We start from the raw sequence: 17,168 nt of genomic DNA, 5'->3' as shown, positions 1-17,168 counted from the left end.
TTGAGACAGGGTCTCACTCTGTTGCCATGGTTGAAGTGTAGTGGTGCAATCACAGCTAACTGTAGCTTCAATCTCCCAGGCTCAAGCAATTCTCCCACTTAAGCCTCCCAAGTAGCTGGTACCAAAGGTGCATGACAACATGCCCAGCTAATGAAAACAATTTTTTTTTTTTTTTGTAGAGACAGGATCTCACTATGTTGCTCAGGCTGGTCTTGAACTGCTGGCCTCAAGCAACCCTCCCGCCTCAGCCTCCCAAAATGCTAGGAGCTGGCTAATAATTTTTTAACAGTTATGATATGCCAGGCACTGTGCTAAACACTTTACATACATTATATCATGCATGAATCTTATAAAACACTTATTATTCCCTTTTGCATATGATGAAGAGGCTTAGAAAGGAGATTGAGTAACTTGGCCACAGACTCATAGTTGGTAAGTGGTAGAACCTCATTTGTCTAACTGCCAAATCCAAGAGTTGATAGCAATGATGCACTGAGTAACAAAATAACAGTGGTTCTCCTACAGTTGCGAGTATGTATAGCGTTCTCTCCAGGGCAAAGGCCTTGCAGTCACCTTGCATGGATACCCATGCCTTGGATAGTATCCTTGCATACCACCCTGAATTAATGAATGCTTTACCTTTCTAAGGATATGAATTTATCTACCTTTCACATTGTGCATATACTTAAAAAAAATAAGGCTGCAAGGACAGGGACTAACACTGGAGGCACCAAAAGGACTCTCGTTTTATAGTTTCTGGGATTTTTATTGTTGTTGTTGTTGTTGTTGTTGTTAAAGAGACAGGGTTTCCCTATATTGCCTAGGCTGGAGTGCAGTGACTATTCACAGATGTCATCCCACTACTGGATAGCACAGCAGTTTTGACCTGCATTTCCAACCTGGGCCAGTTCACCCCTCCTTAGGCAACCTGATGGTCCTGCCTTCCCACAAGGTCACTGTATTCATGCTGAACTTAGTGCAGACAGTGTATTGATCAATTGATCAGCATAGTGTACCACAGCCCAGAACTCCTGGGCTCAAGCATTCCTCCCCTCTCAGACACTGAGTAGCAAGAACTACAGGTGCACATCACTGAGTCTGGCTACTTTATGTTTTCTTGGGTTGTCTAGATTTATTTTTGAAATAAATTATTACTTTTATAATTAAAAGTGGGTATCTTTGGGTTTGGAGATTGTAGTTTTAATTTTTTTTTGAGACGGAGTCTCGCTCTGTCACCCAGGCTGGAGTGCAGTGGCCGGATCTCAGCTCACTGCAAGCTCCGCCTCCCGGGTTTATGCCATTCTCCTGTCTCAGCCTCCCGAGTAGCTGGGACTACAGGCGCCCGCCACCTCGCCCGGCTAGTTTTTTTGTATTTTTTAGTAGAGACGGAGTTTCACCGTGTTAGCCAGGATGGTCTCAATCTCCTGACCTCGTGATCTGCCCGTCTCGGCCTCCCAAAGTGCTGGGATTACAGGCTTGAGCCATCGCTCCCTGCCTGTAGTTTTAATTTTTAAAATACTTTTCTGCATTTTCCGAATTTTATAGCAAACATGCATTACTGTTACAAGGTAAAAATATTTTGTAAGTAGGGTGCACATCATTTCCAGTAGAGTGCTTGAAATAAAATTTAAAGGATGCCTGGAATTTCATTTCATTCATAAAAAATTATCTGAGAATGAGGTACACGATCCTTTGTGTAAACAAAGGAAAATTCTCAAAAAGCTAGTTTTAATACAAATGTCACAATCACTTGAAAGGTGGAGGAATGAGGTAGTTTTTGTATTCCTAGAAGCTGCCTCTGGTTGGAGGTATCCAGCAGCTTATTCCTAATGTAAATGATACCAAGCTAAACTCTGATCGCTGAGATCTTGTTTTTTGGCTTAACCATCCCTTAGCAAGATTGGTTAGTTGTGATAGCAAATGAGTGCTGAGGATGTGAATTGGGTCCATAGATGAGTCAAGTATCTTCCCCCTGAAATGGGACCACAAACCACACTCTGGCAGGCCACCATTTCACAAAGGCACTAACTTTGATCTAGGAAGGGCCAGGTGAAAGTGTGAATGCATCATCAGGAAAACATCTTCATCACTAAAAAACAGCTCCATTCCTTCCTCAATACGATGTAGGAATCAAAAAGCACTAACAGGGTCAAGCATGACTTGCTAAACCTTACCTGTCCGGGAGGGGCGCTCTCTGCACCCAACACCTGCCTATAGAACACCGGATCGCAGCTCCGCAGCGTGTTCTGGCGGCTGGCCAGTGGGCTGGCTGCACCAGGTTTCTTCAGCAGCGGGTCGCTGCGGCGGGAGTCCGTGGTGAGATACACCTGATGGTAAAGGTGCGGCGACATCAGGCCTCCCCGCACGGCGTCCGCGTGCAAGGAGGGCCCTGGTGTTCGGTACAGTGAGCTCACTGGGGCTCGGTATAGGTCTCTAGACTGCTTCCACTTGTAAACTTTGAATATTATTACTCCGAACACTGTGACCACAAACCCCACAGAAACCAGGATTAGAGAAAGAAGTAGATAAAAGGTGAGATTTTTGTTCTGCTCCCGGGGGGCAGAGCCAGAGGGGAACTCGGCTCGGGCTTCAGGAGAGTCCTCGGTTACTGACACAGTGAGGGTAGCAGTGGTGGAGAGCGAAGGCTCCCCGTTGTCTTTGATCAAGACCGTGAGAGTCTGCCTGGGTGAATCTGTGTCCTGGACTGGACGGGCAGTACTGATTTGACCAGTGTGGAGCCCTATGGCAAAAAGGCTCTGGTTAGGGGCTCCCAAGAGACTGTAGGAGAGCCAGGCATTGTGTCCTGCATCCGCGTCCCAGCCTACCACCCGTGACACTAGGTGGCCTGCTGAGGTACCTCGAGGCAGCATCTCCACCGAGCTCCCACCCGGCCGAGGATACAGGACCTGGGGGGCATTGTCATTGCGATCAGTGACAAATATGTTCACGCTGATGTTGGTGGCCAGGACCGGGGTGCCCCCATCGCTGATATGAGCTGTTAATTGAAATTCCCGCCGATCCTCATAGTCTAGGGGCACTAAGGATGACACTATGCCATTGTCACGATTTATTGTGAAATAGCGACCCACTAGTCCGGTTTCAGCTCCTTGCTCCAAGAGAAAGAAAGAAAGCCGAGCATTCTGCGGGGCGTCGGGGTCCCAGACACTTAGGTTTAGTATCGGAACCCCGGGGAGGTTGTTTTCTTCAATGTAAACGTCGTAGGAAGATTGAGAAGATTGTGGAGGGTTGTCATTGATGTCGGACACTTGAACACGCACTATTTTAAGGGCTGAGAGGGAAGGGGTTCCCGCATCTCGGGCGGTGATGCTGAGGTTGTATTCTGGCACAGTCTCCCGATCCAGGTCTGCACTGGTTTTCAAAGTGAAGTAATTCTTGAGGGAAGAAGTCAGGCTGAAAGGGAGACCCGGTGGAACTTCGCAGGTCACCAGCCCGTTCTCGCCAGCATCCAGGTCAGTTACACTGAGCAAAGCGATGACAGTCCCCAGAGGGGCATCCTCGGGTACTGGGCTGTATACGGAGGTGACTGTGATCTCCGGGGCATTGTCATTCACATCCACAACCTCCACCAACACTTTGCAATGTGCTCCTTCGGGATTGGCGCCCTTGTCTTTGGCCTGGATGTAAATCTCATGGAGTTTGGTGTCCTCGAAGTCCAGTAGACCCTTGATTGTCAGCATCCCGGTTACAAGGTCTAAGGCGAATAGTTCGCGCACGCCGGCGCGGTTGTGGCTGCCGAAGGAGTAAATAATTTCACCGTTGGGGCCTTCATCCAGATCAGTTGCAAGGACTTGTACCACGCGCGTCCCGGAGGGTGCATCCTCCAGGACGCGCGCCCGGTACAAGGACTGGTTGAAGACAGGCGCATTGTCATTCGCGTCCAGCACCGTGATGTGAATAGGCAGGCTGGCAGAGAGAGCTGGGGTCCCTCCGTCCAACGCCGTCAGCACTAACTGGAGATTAGGCTCGCGTTCTCGGTCCAGGGCGCGCTCCAGCACCAGCTCCGCGTACTTGGTGCTGTCCTCCCGAGTCTGCACGCGAAGCGCAAAGTATTCGTTTCGACTCAGCTCATAGGTTTGTAAAGAGTTGCTTCCCACATCGGGATCGTGCGCGCTCTCAAGCGGAAAGCGCGTCCCCGGAGCCACGGCCTCGCTAATCTCCAATTTCATTTCCTGGGTAGGGAAAGCAGGATTGTTGTCGTTGATGTCCTGGATCACCACTTCCACGCTGAACAGTTCCAGCGGGTTCTCCACTACCAACTCCAGAGTTACAGTACAAGACGGCAGTGTCCCACACAGCTCCTCTCGATCCAGACGGTCGTTCACAAACATCTCTCCGGTCTCCCGGTTCACCTCAAAGAATCTTCGGCTAGCTCCAGACACCACCCGGAGCCGGCGGGCTGACAGGCTACCGAGATCCAAACCAAGGTTCGCGACCACGTTGCCCACAGCGAAACCCTTCTCTCTTTCCTCCAGGATCTCATAGTGAATGACCGTGGAAGCCTTGTTCAAGGCACCAAGCAGAAGCAAAACTCCCACTACCCTCCCGGTGCTTACCAGTCCGCTCCTCCAGGCCTCTGGGACCATCTCACTCAAAAGCAGTTCCTCTCAGCGGGGTCCAGATCGTCCCTGAGATTTCGTTGAGAAACTTTCAGCGGGTTAGCGCTTGGGCGCTGGGCGCCGAGTCCGACATGGCTTTCTGGATGCCGTTGATTTGCTCGCCGGCTGTTCAGTCTCTGCCTCATCCCGGGGCGCAGAAAGGGGACGGGCCGGGGCCCAATCTCCAGCGTCTTCATTGGCCGACAGCGGCACACAGAGTCCCAGCCAATAACTGCACGAAGAATGAGCTAGCGCCGGGCTCTCTGAGCAGCACACGCGCTAGCGCCAGGAACTTCACTTTCCTTTGGCTTCCTTCCAGAGTTTCCAGTCGAAGCGCCTTGCCAGTATTGGTGCATAGGAAACCTACCTTAAGGAAAGCCAGCCTTGGGGCGGTGAGGCTAACCGTTCTGCAAGTCTCCAATCCAAATCAAGACCCATTAAACACTTGAATCACTTTCTTTGATCACAAGAAAGGGGATTGAACCAAACCGAAAACTACACAACGTTGTCAGGAAATACACCAACAAATCTGGTTTGTTGGAAGACAGACAATTAGCCGGACCCTACTTGTAAGGAGGCATTTAGCATTTCCGTGAAGACATTAATAATTTCAGTTTTATCTCTTACCAAATGAAATTAGCATTCCCTGTCACTTCCTCACTATCTGGAGCTACTATCAAATTAGCAGGAGTTACTATCTATTGGTTTAACTCTGGCTTATAAAATTTAAAAGTACAATTGAGATTTCATTTCTATTAAAACTGGATGTCATTGTTAGCTCTCATTTCTTAAGAACCAGGGAGCAATAAGAAATTTCCCTACCCCATCTTTCACAAGGAGCATGATCTCAATTGTTGAGCACACTCTCTCTATAGTTTCCCTTTACTTGATCAATCCTTTTCCCAAGATCTTGCACTTATGCCACATATGCCACAAGAAGTTGCACTGCTAACGAAGAAGAAGACGGAGAAGATTTTAAAAAGAAAAAAAGCCAGGCCTATTTACCACCTAGGATCTTTATAAAATTATTGAAATAATGGCAGCAAAGCTCCACAAATCTTTAGAAAATACAAAGCCTTTAGTCACAGAATAAAGAGGCTTCAGTTTTCTGCATTTAGAATTGTAGTCACCAAACAAAATGATAATGATTATAATAGTGAATAAAAGAGTCCACTGTGATATCAGAGTTGCGATGTATATCCTTGAACAAGAAACAAACCCCTAAGCATTCCTGGTCCTCTCCTATTAAATGAAGAAGGCAGGTAAAGTGCCTGGCACAGAGTAAGCCTCAATAAATGATGCAAACCACACCATTAGATGTAAAGTGTTAGAGCCTCATACTATTTCTTAGGCATCACTTTGATTGCATAGAGTCCTTTTGAAGTATAACAGAACCTTGAACATAGGTGAAGGGGTAGGCACATAGGTTAGGTAGGTAGAAAATAAGTAGGGATATATAGGATATTTCCTGAAGAGATGAAAAGCCATATGTGACCTATATTTCCATGCCTTTAACACTTCAATTCATCTCTGAAAACCCACAGTTTTAAATGCTCAAGTTTGATAATTAGCCAGACAAGCAAGAGGGCTGATAGGCATTAGAAGATAGAATACATTTAGAATTTAGAATATAGAGTATAGCCCAGTCACTTGCTACTCCTGAGGATCAATGGTCTAGGCATCACCAGGGAGCTTGTCAGAAATGCAGAAATGCCCTCCTCCAAACCTACTGAGACAGGATTTACATTTTAACAAAACATCAGGGTGATTTGAAAACCCGTTAAAGTTTGACAAGCACTGATCTAGTGGGTTATTCAGAGATACACTGGTTTATCAATCTTTTCTTCTGCTGTTCAGCATCACTTAATTCACAATCTGGTTTTTGAAAATCAGCTTTTAAAAATGTAAGTCATTTTCTCAGTAATAAGGCTTGTCATTTTCTTGATAATAAGGCCTGTAGTTTTCTGAGACTTTTGTTGTTGTTGTTGTTTGTTTTTTGGTTTTTGTTTCTGAGGCAGGATCTCACTCTGTCATCCGGGCTGGAGTACAGTGGAATAATCATAGCTCACTGTAACCTCCAACTCCTTGGGCTCAAGGGATCCTCCCTCCTCAGACTTCCGAGTAGCTGGGACTACAGGCCTGAGCTACTGCACCCAGCTCATAGTTTTCTTAAGACCTCTTCATGAACCAACAGAACCCTTGTATATCCATTCTCCACAATAGCGAGGTTGATCTTCCTAAAATTTTAATTGGATCACACAATTCTCCAGCTGCTCCTCAGTAGCATCATACTGCTCTTGAATTAAAATACCAAGTCCAGTATTCAAGTTTTCATGTCTTCTCCCTCTCTAACTATACTCCATTGCACCACTTTGAGGGTGGTCAGATCCCCAGCCCTTCCCTGTCTCAGGGCCCTCACACAAGTTGTTCCTTTGCCAGGAAAGCTGCTTTCTCCTCCCTCCCTTTGCTTTGCTAATTTCTACAAATCTTTCCGGTCTTAGTTTAAATGTTATTTCCTAATAGAGGTCTTCCATTAGGCCCCAGTTAAAACCAGGATCCTTTGTTATGCTCTCTCAGAATACCTTATATTTTTTTCCATTGAACTTGGCACAACTTTAAATTTTATAATTATTTTTGCTTAAGCAAAATGTCTGCTTCTCCCACTGAAAAAGAAAAAAAGAAGCTCCAGGAGGGCAGGGACCATGCTATTTTGGTGGCCACTTGTATCCTCACTGTCTAGCACAGCAGGCACTTAATGCTTATTAATATAGGAATCTTTATGCTACTGGCATAGTACAATAATCATAGCATACACTAAGGACTATATATGTATTCATTTGTGTGGATCCAATCTCCCCGGAAGTAAGCATTTTTTGGAAGATACATTTACTCCTTCAAGTTACCAGTGGACCTAATGAGACTATTTCCTAGCCCTAATGATCTGAAGATATAATATAGTTTGCCAAAGAGCCAAGTAAGGTGTGATAATACAACTCACAGTGGATAATAAACAAAGATGCTGTAACTGGTTGTTTCCTTCCTTTCCTTCTCCTTCTTTTCCTTCTTTTCCTCCCTCCCTCCCTCCTTCCCTCTCTCTCTCTCTCTCTCTCTTTCATTTTGCTCTTGTTGCCCAGGCTGGAGTGCAATGGCTTAATCTTGGCTCACCGCAACCTCCACCTCTCAGGTTCAAGCAATTTTCCTGCCTCAGCCTCCCGAGTAGCTGGGAATACAGGCATGCACCACCACACCCAGCTAATTTTGTATTTTTAGTAGAGATGGGGTTTCTCCATGGTGGTCAGGCTGATCTCAAACTCCCAAAGTCAGGTGATCCGCCAGCCTCTGCCTCCCAAAGTGCTGGGATTACAGGTGTGAGTCACAGTGCCTGGCCCGTATCACTTATTTCTAGGGGAAATGGAAGGACTAGTATACAGGATTTATATACTGATTCAACACAATTTCCCAGTCTTTATCTTTTTTCTTCTCTGTTTTATAATTTCAAGAGAGCTTCTGACCAATGAGATGCAGCATTCATTATATATATATATATATGTGTATATATATAGTTTTTTGAGATGGTGTCTTGCTTTGTCACCCAGGCTGGAGTGCATTGGCATGATCTCTTTTCACTGCAAGCTCCGCCTCCTGGGTTCAAGCAGTTCTCCTGCCTCAGCCTCCCTAGTAACTGGGATACAGGTGCGTGCCACCATGCCTGGCTAATTTTTTGTATTTTTAGTAGAGACGGGGTTTCACCATATTAGGCAGGATGGTCTCAATCTCCCAATCTCGTGATCTGCCTGCCTTGGCCTTCCAAAGTGCTGGGATTACAGGCGTGAGTCACCACCCGGCTATAATATAGCTTTAAAATAGGAAGTGGATGTATTATATGATTGAGAGTAAGGTCTTAGTGTCAAAAAGATTCAAATTCCAGTACTGGAATTGTATTGGAACTAGGTTCCAATACATAGAACCTAGTAGCTATGTAACCATGAAACTTTTATGTTTAACTTCTCTTTTATTTTCTTTATCTATAAAATGGGAATAATAATAGTACTCACTGATATAACCACAGACATGTCAATCATTTTTAAAATCTTTTCACAGCTTTCTACATACATAGTACCCCTATAAAATGCAGGGATTTTAAATAAATTTATATAGTAATGCAACCAACCCCACAATCCAGTTTTAGAATACTCTCATCACCCCCAAAATTTCCCTCATGCATGTTGGTAGTCAATCTTCCTAGCTTCAGCCTCAGGCAACCACAGTTTTGCCTTTTCCAGATATTTTATTAAAAAGGAATTATGGCCGGGCGCGGTGGCTCAAGTCTCTAATCCCAGCACTTTGGGAGGCCGAGACGGGCGGATCACAAGGTCAAGGAGATGGAGACCATCCTGGCTAACACGGTGAAACCCCGTCTCTACTAAAAAAATACAAAAAAACTAGCCGGGCGAGGTGGTGGGTGCCTGTAGTCCCAGCTACTCGGGAGGCTGAGGCAGGAGAATGGCATAAACCTGGGAGGTGGAGCTTGCAGTGAGCTGAGATCCAGCCACTGTACTCCAGCCCGGGCAACAGAGCAAGACTCTGTCTCAAAAAAAAAAAAAAAGGAATTATAAAATAGGTAGTCTTTTATATGTCTTTTATACAATGTAGCATAATGTCAAACTCAGCTTTTGACCACACCCTCAAATACATTATGTCTCCAACCTTCCTCACCTGGTAAGTGGCACTTCTATTCCAGCCAGAATTTCAGAAGTAATTTTTAATATGTTTTTCTGCATCCCCACATCCAGTATATTACTAATCCATACCAATGCTTACTACTCCCAAAATATATTTTGAAACTATCAATTACGTATCCTATCTGCTGCGAGCCCTGAGTCAAAGCAACCTTAAATGCTATCATAGCTTCCTTGCTGTTATTTTTACTCCCTCTTTTGCATTCCCTAAATTCCACTTCACATGCAGAGACCTGAGTAATCTTTCAAAAATGTACACAAGATTATATACCTTCCTTGCTAAAAACATAACTAGGCCTAGCTACATAACTTGTAGGGTCAGTGCAAAATAAAAATAGGGGGCTCGGAGGCCGGGCGCGGTGGGTCACACCTGTAATCCCAGCACTTTCAGAGGCTGAAATGGGTGGATCACTTGAGGTCAGGAGTTTGAGAGCAGCCTTGCCAACATAGTGAAACTCCATCTCTACTAAAAATACAAAAAATTTGCCAGGTGTGGTGGCAGGTGCCTATAATCCCAGCTACTAGGGAGGCTGAGCCAGGAGAATCACTTGAATCCAAGAGGCAGAGGTTGCAGTGAGGCAAGATCATACCACTGCACTCTAGCCTGGACAACAGAGGGAGACTCCATCACAAAACAAAACAAAACAAAAAACAAAACAAAACAAAACAGGGGGCTTGGGCTTGCTGTTAAAAATGATTGACCAGGCACAGTGGCTCATGTCTGTAGTCCCAGCATTTTGGAAGGCTAAGGTGGGAGGATCACTTGAGGCCAGGAATTTGAAACCAGCCTGAGCAACATAGGGACAGCCTCATCTCTAAAAAACTTATTTGAGCACAGTGGCATGTGTTTGTCGTCCTAACTACTCAGAAGGCTGAAGTGGGAGGATTGTTTGAGCCCAGGAGTTCAAGGTTGTAGTGAGTCCACTACACTCCAGCCTGAGTGACAGAGCAAGACCCTGACTCAAAAAATAAAATAAAAATTATTAAGAATTTCAAGATGATAACAGCAGAGCCCTAACCAAAGGGTAGGGGCCTTCAAAGCAAGGGAGCCCATCTAAGCATGAAGCCCTGTATCCCTGCACAGGTTGCCTGCCCATGAAGCTGACCCTGCTTGACACAAAGGAAACTCTCAATAAATATTACCTAATATATATTTTAATATTAGCTAACTGTCTAATTACCTAATATTATTCCCAGAGGGTGAGTAATATCATAAAATCCTATTCAAGATGCTATTAAATTACTGCACACAAGGAAAAATACATAAAATCCTCTTAAAATCCTAAATACCATCGAGTAGTCTTTCCATTCTACCTAATGTGTCTATTTGAACAGCTTCCTAAGGTCAAATTATGGGATCATTTGAGGAAAAATGGAATACAAACAGTTAACCAATAAATCAAACAAACATGTATCTCAATTTAGACAGGTGGGACATTCAAGGATTTGGTGAAGAAGCTGAATAGTTTAGCCTTCATATTTATCTGAAGTTTACCTGAATATTTTGCATACTTTGATTTGATAAGATGATCTGTGAATCCTTTTTTTTTTTTTTTTTTTTTTTAAGATGAAATCTTGCTCTGTTGCCCAGACTGGAATGTAGTAGCATGATCTCGGATCACTACAGTCTCTGCCTCCGGGGTTCAAGCAGTTCTCGTGCCTCAGCATCCCGAGTAGCTGGGATTACAGGCGTGCCACCATGCCCAGCTAATTTTTGTATTTTTGGTAGAGACAGGGTTTCACCATGCTGACCAGGCTGGTCTCAAACTCCTGGCCTCAGGTGATCTGCCTGCCTCAGCCTCCCAAAGTGCTGGGATTACAGGCGTGAGCCACTGCACCTGGTCTGAATCTTAAGAATAAGTTTTATATGACCTCCATTCTATCTACAATGTTTTTGCAATTAAAAATAATGCTGTAATAAATAACCTGGTATATATGTATTTTTGTAATTTTTGAGGTGCGTATTTATGATAAATTCCTAATAGTGTGATTGCTAGGTCATAGGACAAATGCATATGTAGTTTTGTTAGAACAAGAAGAAATTATGCCATCAAAATGTTTTGGGACTACAAACATTTATTCTATTTTACTTATTTTGTTTTATTTATTTATTTATTTAGAGGCAGAGTCTCTGTCTGTCACCAGGCTGGAGTGCAGTGGCACAATCTTGGCTCACTGCAACCTCCACCTCCCAGGTTCAAGCGATTCTCCTGCCTCAGCTTCCCGAGTAGCTGAGACTACAGGCGTGCGCCACCACGCCCAGCTAAGTTTTGTATTTTTAGTAGAGATGGGCGGGGTTTCACCATGTTGGTCAGGATGGTCTTGATCTCTTTACCTCATGATATACCCCCCTTGGCCTCCCAAAGTGCTGGCATTACAGGAGTGACCCATCGTGCCCAGTCTATTTTGTTTTATTTTTTGAGATGGGGTCTTGCTCTGTTGCCCAGGCTAGAGTGCAGAGGGGTGATCATGGCTCACTGAAGCCTCAACTTCAAAAGGCTCAAGCAATCCTCCTGCCTCAGCCTCCCGAGTAGCTGGGACTACAGGCATGTGCCACCATTTCTGGCTAATTTTTAAATGTTTGTAGAGACAGGTTCTTGCTTTGTTGCCTAGAATGGTCTCAAACTCCTACGTTCAAGCAATCCTCCCACCTTGGCCTCCCAAAGTGCTGGGATTACAGGAGTGACCCACTGCACCCAGCAAAAACAATAATTTTGGATTGTTTTGTTAGTCAAACACTGATTTGTTAGTCAAAAGCCTAAAGTAAAAAAAACACAGGTTTACCCCATCTCCCACTTTAGTGCTATTCTCTTCTAGTTTGGATCATATTAGTACCTTCTTATCATTTACTATATTACAAATGTTAAATATGTCAGGAAACTACCTGCAAAAAATTTACTAAATTTGTCCACATGAAAATCTTCCATGAGACCTACATTCTCCTAAGAAATAATTTGTTTCAATTTTGCACCCACATTTTGCTATTACAGGCTGGTCTCAAACTCCTGAGCTCAAGCAATAATAAGTTGCTATCTAACTTATTAGTTCTCACCAATGTGTAACCTTGTATGGCTGAGTTATTTCTTTTTTCTTTTTCTTGTTTTTTTTTTTTTTGAGATGGAGTTTTGCTCCTGTTGCCCAGGCTGGGGTGCAATGGCGTGGTCTCGGCTCACTACAACCTCTGCCTCCCAGGTTCAAGCGATTCTCCTGCCTTAGCCTCCCAAGTAGCTGGGATTACAGGTACTCACCACCATGCCCGGCAAATTTTTCTATTTTTAGCAGAGACAGGGTTTCACCATGTTGGCCAGGCTGGTCTCAAACTCCTAACCTCAGGTGATCTGCCCGCCTCAACCTCCCAACGTGCTGGGATTACAGGTGTGAGCCACCGTGCCGAGCCTAGTTTTCTAAATGAAGTAAGTTACTTCAACATATAAGAGAGGAAGAAAGAATTGTGGCTTTCTGATCATTAAAATTTTCTGGCAGCTGGGTGTGGTGGCTCATGCTTGTAATCCTAGCATTTTGGGAGGCTGTCATGGGTGAATTGCTTGAGCTCAGGAGTTTGAGACCAGCCTGGGCAACCTGGTGAAATCTCATTCTACAAAAAATATAAAAATCAGCCTGGTGTGGTGGCATGTGCCTGTAGTCCCAGCAACTTGAGGGGATGAGGTGGGGGCACTTGAGCTTGTGAGGTGGAGGTTGCAGCAAGCTGAGATTGTGCCACTACACTCCAGCCTGGGCAACAGAGCCAGACCCTGTCTAAAAAAATTTAAAATCTTCTGCCACTATAGAAATGTAGTACATGATAAAGATGCTGTTTCAAATCACTGGGACAAAGATGAAGTGTTTAATAAATGGCATTGGGACAACTGGATAGCCATTTGGGAAAAAAGATACAATCAGATCCATATCTCAGCACACACAAGAGTAAACTCCAATTAGATCAGGGATCTAAATGTGGAAACCAAAAACCATACAAGTACTAGCACTGGAAGAAAAAAGTAACAAATATTTCTATAACCTAGGTGGGGGGAAAGGCTTTCTAACTATGACTTAACACCTAAATGCAATATAAGAAAACACTGATTTGGCCGGGCGCAGTGGCTCACGTCTGTAATCCCAGCACTTTGGGAGGCCGAGGTGGGTGGATCACTTGAAGTCAGGAGTTTGAGACCAGCCTGGCCAAAATGGTGAAACTCCGTCTCTAATAAAAATACAAAAATTAGCCGGGCATGGTGGCATGTGCCTGTAATCCCAGTTAATTGGGAGACTGAGAGATGAGAATCACTTGAACCTAGGAGACAGAGATTGCAGTGATCCAAGATTGCAACACTGTACTCCAGCCTGGGTGACAGACTGAGAGTTGGTCTAAAAAAAAAAGAAAAAAAGAAAAAAGAAAACATTGATTCATTTCATTACACAAAAAACAAAAACAAAGGGAAAAAATTGCATTGCAAAAAAATGCCAAAAGGTAAATGACAAGCTGTAAGAAAATATTTGCAGTCTATTCATTGGACAAAGGACTAATATCCCTAATACAAGGAGTTTTCAAAAACTTCATGGAAAATGCGTATTATGAAAAAAATGCGTGGATTGCAAAATATGTCTAGCACCAAAATAAACCCATACTAACATGTTATAACATGTCTGAATAGGATCTAGTTTGAGGCACTAAGAATAGTAAGATAGCAGTTTGAAAAGAGCCTCTATCAGAGTAACATGAATTCTGCTAAAATGGAAACAAGAACAGACATCAAATTTATGATGAAGCTTGAGTGGAAGAATGATGAAATCATTGATGTTTTGTGAAAAGTTTATGGAGACAATGCTCCAAAGAAATCGGCAGTTTACAAGTAGCTTACTTGTTTTAAGAAGGGATGAGACAATGTTGAAGATGAAGCCCACAGCAAAAGACCATCTACATCAATTTGGGAGGAAAAAAATGATCTTATCTGTGCTCTAATTAAAGAAGACCTACAATTAACAGCAGAAACAATAGCCAACACCATAGACGTCTCGGTTCAGCTTACACAATTCTGACTGAAAAATTAAAGTTGAGCAAACTTTCCATTAGATGGGTGCCAAAACCATTACATCTAGATTAGGGACAAGAAAATTAGCCAAGCATGGCAGCATGTGCCTGTAGTTCCGGCTACTTGGTAGCCTGAGGTAGGAGGATTGCTTGAGCCCACGGGGCCAAGGCTGCAGTGAGCCACCATGGTGCCACTGCACTCCAGCCTGGGTAACAGAGCAAGGCTGTGTCTAAAAAAAAATAAAAATAAAATAGATCAGCTGCAGTAAGACCAGAACTTTCACTTGAGTTTTTTTTTTTTTTTTTTTTTTTAGATGGAGTCCCGCTTCGTTGCCCAGGCTGTAGCGCAGTGGCGTGATCTCGGCTCACTGCAAGCTCCAACTCCCGGGTTCATACCATTCCCCTGCCTCAGCCTTCCGAGTAGCTGGGACTACAGGCGCCTGCCACCACTCTCGGCTAATTTTTTGTAGTTTTGGTAGAGACAGGTTTTCACCGTGTTAGCCAGGATGGTCTGGATCTCCTGACCTGACCTCGTGATTCGCCCGCCTCAGCCTCCCAAAGTGCTGGGATTACAGGCGTGAGCCACCGCGCCCGGCCTCAGTTGAAATTTTAAGCAAATGTGATAAAGATCCTGAAGGGTTTCTTCAAACAAACAAACAAAAAAACAAAAAACAAAAACAAAAAAACCCACTGTAATAGGAGATGAAACACGGCTTTACCAGTGTGATCCTGAAGACAAAGCACAAGAGGTGGAAGTGGTCTAGTCAATGCAAAAACAGACTGGTCAAGAGCAAATATCATGGCAATGGCTTTTTTGGGATGTTCAAGGCATTTTGCTTGTTGACTTCCTGGAGGGCCAAAGAGTGATAAGATCTGCTTAGTATGAGAGTGTTTTGAGAAAGTTACCAAAGCTTTAGTAGAAAAAATGCCTCAGAAAACTTCCCCAGAATCCTTCTTGACCACGACAATGCTCCTGCTCATTCCTCTCATCAAGTAAGGGCAATTTGGTGAGGGTTTTCATGGGTAATTATAAAGCGCCCACCTTTCAGTGCTGATTTGGTTTCTTCTGACTTGTTTTTGTTTCCTAATCTTACAACTCTAAAGGGCACCCATTTTTTCTTCAGTAACCAATATAAAAAAGACTGCATCGACATGGTTAAATTCCCAGGACTCTCACTTCTTTAGGGATGAACTAAATGGCTAGTATCATTGCTTACAGAAGTGTCTTGAACTTGATGGGGCTCATGTTGAAAAATAAAGCTTATATTTTTATTTTTATCTTTTAATTCAATTTCTTCATAAGCATTTAGAGTCCCTTCGTATATCCCCTAAACTTTTTACAAATTTAGGCTAAAACACTTGAAAAAAAAAAAAAAACCTACTAGAAAAATGAAAGTAAGACATTAACAGACAATTCAAAAAAAAAAAAAAATAGGGTCATTTGTGGTGGTTCATGGCTGTAATCTTAGCACTTTTGGAAGGCTAAAGTGGGAGGATCACTTGAAGCCAGTAGTTCAAGACTAGCCTGGGCAACACAGTGAGACTCCACATCTCTACAAAAAATAAAAATAAAAAAACTAGCTGGACATGGTGGCATCCATCTGTAGCCCTAGCTACTTGTGAGGCTTAGGTAGGAGGATTGCTTGAGCCCAGGAGTGCAAGGCTACAGTGAGCTATGACTGCATCACTGCAATTTGGCCTGAGCAACAGAGCAAGATTCCGATCTCCAAATAACCAAAAGATATAAACTGGCCTTTAAACATATGAAAAACTATTTAACCTCATTCATAATGAGAGAAATTTTAATTAAAATTATTTGGAGATATCTCTTTACCCATCAGGTTGGCAACAATTAAAAATCTTGACAATATACTCTGCAAAGGAGACTATGGGACAATGGACATTTTCATCTATTTGTAGGAATGCAAGATGGGGAATAGTTATATTTAACAAAACTACATATGCCTTTACCCTATGATCCAGCAATCACACTACTAGGAATTTGTTATGCATACACACCTCAAAAATAACAACAACAACAACAAAAATATGTATATATATCTCAGGTTCTTCATTAGCATTTTTTATAATTGCAAAAATATTGGAAACTACCTAAATGACAAGTCATAGATGGGTTGAACAGATTATGATATGTACACCTAAAATGGAGTTTTTTTTTTTTGCTTTTTTTTTTTTTAAACGGAGTCTCGCTCTGTCGCTCAGGCTGCAGAGAAGTGGTGCGATCTCCACTCACTGCAGTCTCCATCTCCTGGAATCAAGCGATTCTCCTGCCTCAGCCTCCCAAGTAGCTGGGACTACAGGCACCCACCACCATGCCCAGCTAATTTTTGTATTTTTAGTAGAGACGGGGTTTCACCGTGTTGGCCAGGCTGACCTTGAACTCCGGACCTCAGGTGATCCACCCGCCTCGGCATCCCAAAGTGCTGGGATTACAGGATGAGCCACCACACCCAGTTTTTACAATGGAGTTTTAGGAAACTATTTTAAAAATGAAGATTTCTATACATTTATATAGAATGATTTCCAGGATATATTATTAGTACAAAAAAGCAAAGTGAAAACTTTTCCTTTCAACCATGTGAAACCAGATACATCACTATAACAACTAGGAAGTGGATCAAAATGTTTGATAAAAGCTTTTAGACATTGGCCCAAAAGACAGTGCAGGATTCTAATCCATAAGAGAAGAGAAGCAGGCCGGACGCAGTGGCTCACGCCTGTAATCCCAGCACTTTGGGAGGCTGAGGCGGGCGGATCATGAGG

At 43.6% G+C, this 17,168-nt stretch overlaps 3 protein-coding genes across 3 annotated transcripts in view; all 3 read right to left on the bottom strand.

Annotated features, from left to right (window-relative positions):
• LOC105510150 (protocadherin gamma-A6-like) overlaps nucleotides 1-17,168 on the bottom strand; it is a 161,373-nt gene that overhangs the window by 35,314 nt on the left and 108,891 nt on the right.
• Nucleotides 1,933-4,768, bottom strand: PCDHGC3 (protocadherin gamma subfamily C, 3). Its single transcript, XM_011939691.1, has one exon. It carries the CDS (start codon nucleotides 4,602-4,604, stop codon nucleotides 2,070-2,072), a length of 2,535 nt encoding a protein of 844 aa, XP_011795081.1. The 5' UTR covers nucleotides 4,605-4,768; the 3' UTR covers nucleotides 1,933-2,069.
• PCDHGA12 (protocadherin gamma subfamily A, 12) overlaps nucleotides 7,990-17,168 on the bottom strand; it is a 46,163-nt gene continuing 36,984 nt past the window's right edge. Inside the window, exons 3-4 of the mRNA XM_011939692.1 lie at nucleotides 9,190-9,198; nucleotides 7,990-7,998 (exon numbers count right to left, since the gene is read on the bottom strand). Coding sequence (XP_011795082.1) covers nucleotides 7,990-7,998; nucleotides 9,190-9,198 — 18 coding nt within the window. The remainder of the gene's footprint in view (nucleotides 7,999-9,189; nucleotides 9,199-17,168) is intronic.

This window comes from Colobus angolensis, unplaced genomic scaffold, assembly GCF_000951035.1.
Source record: "Colobus angolensis palliatus isolate OR3802 unplaced genomic scaffold, Cang.pa_1.0 Scaffold183, whole genome shotgun sequence".
In the NCBI taxonomy this organism is placed as follows: Eukaryota; Metazoa; Chordata; class Mammalia; order Primates; family Cercopithecidae; genus Colobus; species Colobus angolensis.
This window is presented reverse-complemented; position numbering and strand designations above follow the sequence as displayed.